At 38.0% G+C, this 9,162-nt stretch overlaps 1 protein-coding gene across 1 annotated transcript; it reads right to left on the bottom strand.

Moving 5' to 3' along the window:
* Positions 1-3,472: 3,472 nt before the first annotated feature.
* rassf1 (Ras association domain family member 1) lies at positions 3,473-8,568 on the bottom strand. The gene is made up of 7 exons (XM_061728510.1): positions 8,432-8,568; positions 6,900-7,332; positions 6,169-6,293; positions 4,795-4,899; positions 4,358-4,646; positions 4,153-4,268; positions 3,473-4,026 (listed from the first exon to the last, which is right to left on the bottom strand). Exons 2-7 carry the CDS (start codon positions 7,282-7,284, stop codon positions 3,877-3,879), a joined length of 1,170 nt encoding a protein of 389 aa, XP_061584494.1. The 5' UTR covers positions 7,285-7,332; positions 8,432-8,568; the 3' UTR covers positions 3,473-3,876.
* Between the last annotated feature and the right edge of the window lie 594 nt (positions 8,569-9,162).

The following is a 9,162-nucleotide window of genomic DNA, read 5'->3' as shown; positions in this document are numbered from 1 at the left end:
TGCAGAGACGCCAGGGTGCGCTGTCGCCCCCTTGTGGACGGTTATAATATATATAGACAAGGCAAGGCAAGTTTATTTGTACAGTATAGCACAATTCAAAAGGTAATTCAAAGTGCTTTGCATCAACATTAAACGCAGCAAGACACATTAAACAGTAAATAAAAAATAAAATGATAAGAAAAGAGGTAAAATAATAAAAGGTTTAGTTTATTTAAGGATCCCCATTAGAAGCACACAAATGTGCCTCTAGTCTTCCTGGGGTCCTGAATACAAAAAAATATCAGACAGGCTGCACAGACCTAAAATGATAAAAACATACATTTGAGACTAATACAGATAAACAATGAAGAAAATACAGACAATTTAAAAATAATTAAGAGAGAACAAAGAAAATCAGACAGGCTGATTGTATAACAGACAATACCACACACAGAACATACTCAACGGACAAATAGTATAATCCCCAAACAGTCCAAACACATTAACATAAACAGACAGACATATCTACATGTGAAGACATACTTCTCTTAGTTGGTGAAATATTTCTTGGTAAGTTTTTTGAAAGTTATTTTGTTATTTACAGTTTGTTTGATATGTTTAGGCAGAGAATTCCAGAGAACTATTGATCTATATACGACAGTAAGCTTGCGAGAATCTGTTTTTGGAGCTGGGAGCAATATATGACCAGAAGCAGCACCTCTAGTGCTGTAGCCATGCTCTGATGTCATTTGTAACTATATATATAGTTACAAATGACATCAGAGCATGGTATATATATATATATATATATATATATATATATATATATATGTTACAAATGACATCAGAGCATGGTATATATATATATATATATATATATATATATATATATATATATATATATATATATAGTTACAAATGACATCAGAGCATGGTTACAGCACTAGAGGTGCTGCTTCTGGTCATATATTGCTCCCAGCTCCAAAAACAGATTCTCGCAAGCTTACTGTCATATATAGATCAATAGCTCTCTGGAATTCTCTGCCTAAACATATCAAACAAACTGTAAATAACAAAATAAATAAAATAAAAAGCACAAGTTGTTAAAAAGTAAGGGCAGTCGTAGAGTATAGCAGGTAAGTATTTCATTTAAGAGTACGCTTCAGTAAACAGTAATGTTTTTAGGCCTGATTTAAAGGAGCTGACAGTTGGAGCAGACCTCAGGTCTACAGGAAGTTTGTTCCACCGGTGAGGAGCAGAATAACTGAACGCTGCCTCACCTTGCTTGGTTCTTGTTCTTGGGACACACAACAAACCAGATCCAGATGAACCTCAGGGGTCTGGGAGCTTCATAGGGAACTAACAGATCAACCATGTATTTTGCTCCAAGACCATTCAGTGCTTTGTAGACCAGCAGTAAGATTTTAAACTCTATCCTTTGACTCACTGGAAGCCTCCAGTGACTCTTAAGAAGAATATTTATTTTATTTTATTTATTTATTCAGTTTAAAATTACAGGGACAATGCACATTAATAAACATATCTGTAAATGTGCCAGTTTAGCCATCCTGGCTAATTTTCAACCGCAGTCCCTGGGCAGGTGTGATGGCAACTACACTGTGCACTTCATAAGGGCACATAAGAGCACAGAAGAGCACATAAAACACTTAATAATAAAAACAATAAATACGTAAAACATTAAACAAATAAAACACGCTTCATGTTATTTGAGCAGGTCACAGAGTATGGTCACACACTTGATTGTCTTTTAACCATGATTTTAACTCAATTTTAAATGACTGATATGTGTCATTGTTTCTGATTAGTGTTGGCAGACTGTTCCATGTATGAGATGCTCTTACTGAGAAAGCTGACTGTCCAAAAGCAGTCCTCCTTCTAGGTATTATGCAGTTCCCTCTTGCTGCAGACCCAGTACGACTGTTGTCAGTTGTTTTCTGCTTAACAAAAGCACTAAGAGGGGGAGGAGCTAAATTGTGCAGTATTTTATAGACAAGACAAGCATCAGTGAATTTGATAAGATTCCCAACTCAGTAATTTGTGATTTCTGAGGCAGTTACAGTGATGATAGCTGTTTGGCTTCTTGTCAAGCACCTTAATAGCTTGGTGGTATGCTGACTGTACAGATTTAAGTGTTGTACAGGATGCTTGTGCCCAACTAGTCAGACAATATGACAGATGCAACATGTTCATGGCATTGAAATATAATGTTGCAGCATTAGTAGTTAGACAGTTTCTCAGATGACGAAAATTTGACGGATTAAACTTTATGACATTTTTTACGGTTTTAGTTTGTTTTTAAACGTGAGATTAGAGTCAATTTTTATTCCGAGATATTTAAAATCAGATACCACTGTCATCTTTTCACCTGCAACATAGACATCAGGTGTGACATGAGCCATTGCTGCTGTGAGCTTACATGCAGCTTGCTGTTTGGTTGTTGCATGGGCGTAGATGACGGTGTCATCTGCGTACATTTGGATCTCAGCCTCACTGCATACAGTGGGGAGATCATTTATATAAAGGCTAAACAACAGGGGTTCCAGAATTGATCCCTGAGGTACACCAACATCGCAACCAAGGGCAGATGACAGTTCACCATTTATCCTATATCCTATCATATATAATATATTTATATATATATATATATATATATATATATATATATATATATATATATATATATATGTATATATATATATATATATTTATATATATGTAGGGAAATTCTTCACATAGCAAGATGTCTGAGTGACATCTCACAGAACATAAGTCAACAAACAGCTTCGAAACAATTGAATAAAGGACATTTTCTTGAAATATTTTCTGTGAAGGTCATTGCTTGTAGAAAATACGACTACTCTGCTCAAAGTCTTGACTTGCCTTCCCTTTGGGATGAATGAAAGGCAGTGTTATGCTCCTCTGTGTCCCTGGTGGCCAGTGCATCTGGTTACAGTGTAGCTTGTCTGCTGTAGATCAGTGAGCCCAACATTTTTGCTGCTTTTTGCCATGTGATTGCCATGCGTGTGTGTGTGTGTGTGTTTCACTGAATAATGAATATTACCTTTAATAATAAAAACATTACTGTCGTGATTTGTGTGTTCCCTATTTAATGTTGAATCCCAATAAGCCAAGTCATAGCAATGGATGGGGTCCTATTGTCCAGCACCACTGGAAGTGCACTCATGTGGTCATGGTTCTCTCTGGTCTAAAGCCCTCCAAGAGCAGTAATGTTTTTAGGATAAACTTTTGATTAAACATTTAATGAAATGATCTACAGTCAGATGTGGGCATACTATTAATGTGTTTGTATACTTTCTTCTGTAAAGAAGCCAGTTTTTTTCCCCCTAAACAATGTACACCTAAGAGCACATTTCAAAATTATCATAAAACTGACATCAAGCGATCATTAATTATTAGCCATTATCTTTCATGAAAGTCATTTTATTAGATAATCACAATGTAAACAAATGATTGAAGTGTTAATAAAACATTTTTTTCTTAAACCATGAAATAGATCAAACAATTTACAAGAAATATTTTGAATTGCTTGTTTAATATCACACAAAAAAAAACAACAACTGGCATCTAGCAGCATTTTTTTTTAAACAAATAACTTAAGCCAGTTTTTATGGTTTGAGCCAGTCCAGTTCACAACAGTGGATTTGAGTGCACAAATATACCAAGACTGGATCCTTTCACTAGTTCACATTGAATATAACTGTGTGTATTATTGCTTTATGAACAGCCTATTGCTAAAAACACCATATTGCCTGAGCTCTCTCCATCCCTTTTACATCCAGTGTAAATGTCCTTATTTTCAAACCAGGAGAGATTTTCTTCTCAATGTTCACATCTAAGAATCTGTTTTGCTCGCTGTCAATGAGGAGTCGTTATTTGGGCCATGGTCTGCTTCATCATGTCTCTAGCAAGAGCATAGCGTTTCACAATCTGCCGTACATACTCTTCTTCTTCACGCTGCAAGATTCGCAGAAAGTTGCACAGCTCAGGGAGGCTGAATGCATCCCACTGCGGAGGAGAGCAGTTTCATGTTAAAAACAGGAATAATACATGATACATATATCAATTTTGCTTATTTTTAGCATCTAGGGACATGTTTACGTTTATTGTTGTTGTAGCTGCATGGAAACTTACATTTACATCCCCTGTCTCATTTTCTTTTAAAACCAGACTCAAGGCCGTTTCACTGGGGCCAGCACACAGGCGCAGGTAGAGAGGACGCTCATCATCAGACAGTTTACGTATGTAGACTGAAAGAATAGAAAATCAGAGCTTCAGAATTGCATTTATGGTTCTGTCTTCTTTTTTATTACCATTCTGATATCAAAGAAAATCCTACCTTGAGATGGTTTCTCTGTGCGTTCAAACAAGGCGAACTTTGCAGGGTTGTCCACCACAGTGAATTTGTTGAGCAACGCCTCAATAACTTCTTGTACCCGTGTTTCTGAGCTGATATGGAGGTGCTTTGCAGTATCTTTAGGGAGGTAGAAAGAGGTCCGCCGCTTCATCGGCCTGCCGAGCTGAGTGTCCTCCAGAGTTGAGCTCTGACACTGAGGAGGAGGGATGGAGATGGGACGGGCTAACTGGAAGTGGACTTTAATGAAACCAGTGTACGACCCGTCTTTACTCTGCAACACAGACAGGTTCAAAGCATAAAAATGTGAGGGAAAGAGTCCTTTTTTTTTTAAGTCCTTCCAATTGTTTTATTGATAATATAATTTATCTTAACAAATAATTGAATTGATCTGAGGAAAAAGGAAATGCTCTGTCACCCACATCAACCATGTAGAGGTTGTTATTGATCTGAGCGTTGTACTCCTTCACCCTCTGCTGAATTTCACCAGCGCTGAACTTCTTCCTACCCAATTCAATTTGTTCATCCTGAAAAAGAAATCAAAGCACATATGGCTAATTAATGAAAGGAGAGCAGACAGGAAGCATTACAGTACAAGTATGGACATGAATGAAAATAAAAAAAGTCAAACCAATTAAAGCTCTTGGAGTCATGTGTGGTTTACAAAAAACATTTAAAAAATCCACAAACAGAAGTTAAAAACAATCGGAAAGCCTCAATGCCTCAACCTTGGGAAAAAAGAAACATGTATGCAGTAAAATCCAGAACCAGCTGAGTAGATTTCCACCTGACTGACGGAAGAGTCACCTGCAGTATTTTTCAATGTTATTTTAAAGGTTCGGGTTAGAAGGTTTGACAAGCTTCTTTTTTTTTTTGTTATTATCATTATTCTTATCTCAGAATCATCTCAGAAGCCATCTTATTTCTTTCTTCTATTTTATTAAAAGCTCTTCTTACTACACCCATCCAACGGCTCCTCCCGACCATAAAACCGTAAGGGTTAACTCCATCCCAGTGAGACCTTATTTTTAATACATTAGAAAGAGGAGAGGGAAAAATAGTGCTCACTCACACAGTGTCCCACTTATGTGCGATATCTATCATTACTAAATGTATATTTAAATTGTGTCCCTCCTTCTCTCTTTCAGAATCTACAAGGGCAAAGAAATCAAGCACCAAATGATGCAATTAAACTAAAATAGCTCTCAGAGCGTGTAGTGCTCCATCAAGACCAACGCCATATCTGCTAAATTCTTTTTAAACAAGTGATTTGCATCATAAGAATTTAAGAGGTCTCCTAAGTGCAGTATCAAACAAGTACAATGTAAATCACCCTTATTAATCCTCTTTCACAAAATAAACAGTGCAATAAATATCCTTCTGTTAGCCATCACCCTGAGGAATAAGAGGCTGATGAAATGCCGTTCAGTGTTATTTTTCAGTATTCAGGTCTGAGTGTCCTCCTGGTTTTCCCAGAAACAGAAAAGTCAACAGTTTATTGATGTTTTTCTGATATAAGGTTGTGAGGCTGAGCTGTGCAAGATCACAACAGCAAAATATTTGTGCAAGAAAAAAAATAAGGTTATGAATGTTTAGAAGGATAAGAAGGATGCAAACAATTAGGTTTTAATTAAGTGTCTCTCCCCTGAAGTACGAAGTAAAATGAGCAAACCTTTATCTCTAATAACAAGCTTTATTTCCTTTATTTTCCTGATTTTTTTTTATTGTTGCACAGTTCAGTCACTGAGGGCTGCAGACAAAAGCAGCCTGAGAAAATGGGCAGCACTGGTTTTTACCACATTTGTGTCGGTCTCAATGGAGTCATCCTTATATTCTGTGTTCTCCGTGTACGCGCTTCCATGCGTGCTGCAGTCCAGCTGGATGAACGGTCGGCAGCGGTAGTGGCAAGTATAATGGCAGTCTACAAGTGAGAGGCAGACAAAAACGTCAGAGTCAGCAAGTCTCAGGTTTTTGATACATTTTTGCATGAATGCAAAAACTAAGATGAATCCTGAAAACAAAGACAAAGTGAAAACGGACTTTGGGCTGACAAAAACCTACATTGTTGTTTATTGTCTAATTCACATTAACCTAAAAGGACAGGCTGGGTGGAATTCTGTATTTTCCTGACTATCACAAAGTTCACAAAAAAGGCCAAAATGAATAATGTGTTTGTGTCTCTTTCATGTCCAACGTTCCCATTGTACCTGAGAGTCTCTTTATAAGAACAAGCATCAAATATACTGTCATTCTTTTAAAAAAAAAAGGTAAATAATATACAAAAATAGATTGTAAGGACACTAAAATAGAAATGTTATGGTCTGTACTGCTTACAGGAAATGAAAGTGTTGTGAATAATGAAGAAATTGCGCCAACCAATGTCATGGTTCACAAAAATAAAGTCAAGAAAATAAGTGAGAACTTCTTTATGCGATCGATTGTTTGGATACATTGATGTTTCTGTGAACAGTGTTGACAGTTATATGTAGTTTATCAACTGGCTCATCCTTTAAACAGAAATACTCACTGGAACAGCACAAACTCTGCTTATAAAGACCCCAGATGAATTCGCCACACAGGTCACACCAGGTGAGATGTGTGTAACTGTAGGGTTGGAAGTTGTGACCAAAAGCAGCCTCTCCGGTGTTACAGCCCGGTGCCTCGAAGCTCACGCTGTCCCCGACCAGACGGACGGCGCAGTAGTGGCGTCCCTGACCTGGGCTTACGGGCGGCGGGGAGGCGTGGGCGGCCGGGGCGGCCAGCTCGATGGAGTCGTTCACACTGAGGTCCTTCAGCTCAATCAGTTCACATTTAGACATGATGTGGAACTGACATGTCAGGGGAGCACTAGCTGTCCATGAGCGAGCACAGGCATCTGCATGCAGCCCTAAGAAGGGACAGCTGAGCAACATCTGCACCTCTGCATGGCTTGTGGATGTCTTCTTCTAGATCTGTGTGTTCTGCAGAGAAGACGCATAGATTAATTGGTCCAAACAACATATACTAAACAAGTTCAATACACAAACATGGGGAAGCTTTAACAAAAAAAACAAACATTTCTTCTGTTTTAACTTGGCTTTACAAATTAAAAAAAAAAACAAAGGATTAGAATTTGTTATCTGATGCCAGGAATCAAACGATTATATTAAAATGTGGGACAAGATTATGAGTATAATCCTGTGCGATCGGGAGCAGTCATGCCGTTTTCCTGCGTTTGACAGAGAAACAAGACTGCAATTTAGACAAAACTCTTCCACCAATTTTAGGCCTGATGCAATGTAATGCATCACATTCAGAAAGCACATAATTCAACTCAGTCTCAGTTTAGTGTTAAGCAGTTTTTCATATTAAAATTATTGGTCACATAATATTTAGCATGAAATATGATATTTATGTTAGTTTAACACACTGACACCATCTTAATTTAAGTAGTCATAATTTACATTTTGCTAAAACTTCTATTTTGGAAAGACTTTCTCAAGTTAGAGGACTTCCATCGGGGGCAGGTAATGTTTTCGCCTCTCCAATCCCATGAATAAACAAAAAAAAAGCCTCACAGGTTAATGTAAAATTGGTTTCTCGGTGAAGCAGAGTTATTGTGACTTGAATATGAACAACCCGGGGCTCCATCTGCCAAGTGGGTCACCACACGGTGCAATTATCCCGGCACAAGAGCTCATTGTAAACGGGACTGCGTAGCTTTTTGCTTTGTTTTTTAATTTCTTTTCATACCAATTTATTGTCACGCATTTGTGTGATTTAGTCTGTGCTGTAGATAATACTTTAATCTGACATGTATCGGTTAAATGCAGTTTAGAGAGTAAAGGCTGATTTATGGTTCTGCGTTACACCAACGCAGTGGCTACGCCGTAGGGTACGCGGCGACGCGCACCGTATGCTGCGTCGATTTAACGCGGAACCATAATTCAGGTTTAACGGGACAGCCAGATTTAATCCTGTAGTTTGAAACGGGACGAGCGTCTCTTCTTGTTGTGACAAAAACAGATAGATGTTCGGATCTTCCACCAGATACATTGTTAAAATAAAAAGAGACCTCACCTCGTTTACTTCATCCTCGCTGTTATTTGTAGACGGTATTTCGACAGTGAACGCAGTTTGTCGTTGAGTGGACACCGAGCCATCACTCCAACGATGCAGGACACGCATTTACTGCGCATGCTCAGTGTGAGTGTGGGATTACGGCCGTGTCTAATCCAGAGACGGTATGTGTGTACTGATGTATCCGCTGGAGGGATCCTGAGACGCATGTAGGTTTGAACCGTAAAACCCTGCTGTCACAAATATTCAATATAAAGATGAATATTCCCTACACTTTCCAAAAACACAAAGACTTTCTCTGTGCAGCATCTAGATCCAAAAATTGTCCAAGGCTTTATCAATAATGAATTGTGAATAGATTGAATAAATAATCACTCTTGGTCAACCTTTTGTATAAATGTAGACGCCACCCCTTTCTTTTTTGTCTAAATGGTTCAAGCTAAAAATAAACACTGTTTAATTTTTGATTTGGGGACATTTGGAAAGCACTCAGCAGAAAAAGTCCTGCAGGCGTATGAATGTGACTGATGAAGATCTCTTCTCATTTCTACAATGCAACCAGACATGTGCGTGACAACGTCATAATGCAGGTTCAACAGTGCACCACTGATTTAATTCCACTCTTTAAAGCGTGTAAGGAAGGAAAGGGAAGCTTTGCAAGTGAATCTCAAGTCTTTTTTTATTTTTATTAACATACAGTGCAAACAACAACAGAAGACGACATCAGTTTG

This window comes from Cololabis saira, chromosome 8 (genome assembly GCF_033807715.1).
Source record: "Cololabis saira isolate AMF1-May2022 chromosome 8, fColSai1.1, whole genome shotgun sequence".
Lineage (NCBI taxonomy): Eukaryota > Metazoa > Chordata > Actinopteri > Beloniformes > Belonidae > Cololabis > Cololabis saira.
Note: the sequence above shows the minus strand (reverse complement) of the source record. Positions and strands in the feature narration are given on the sequence as shown.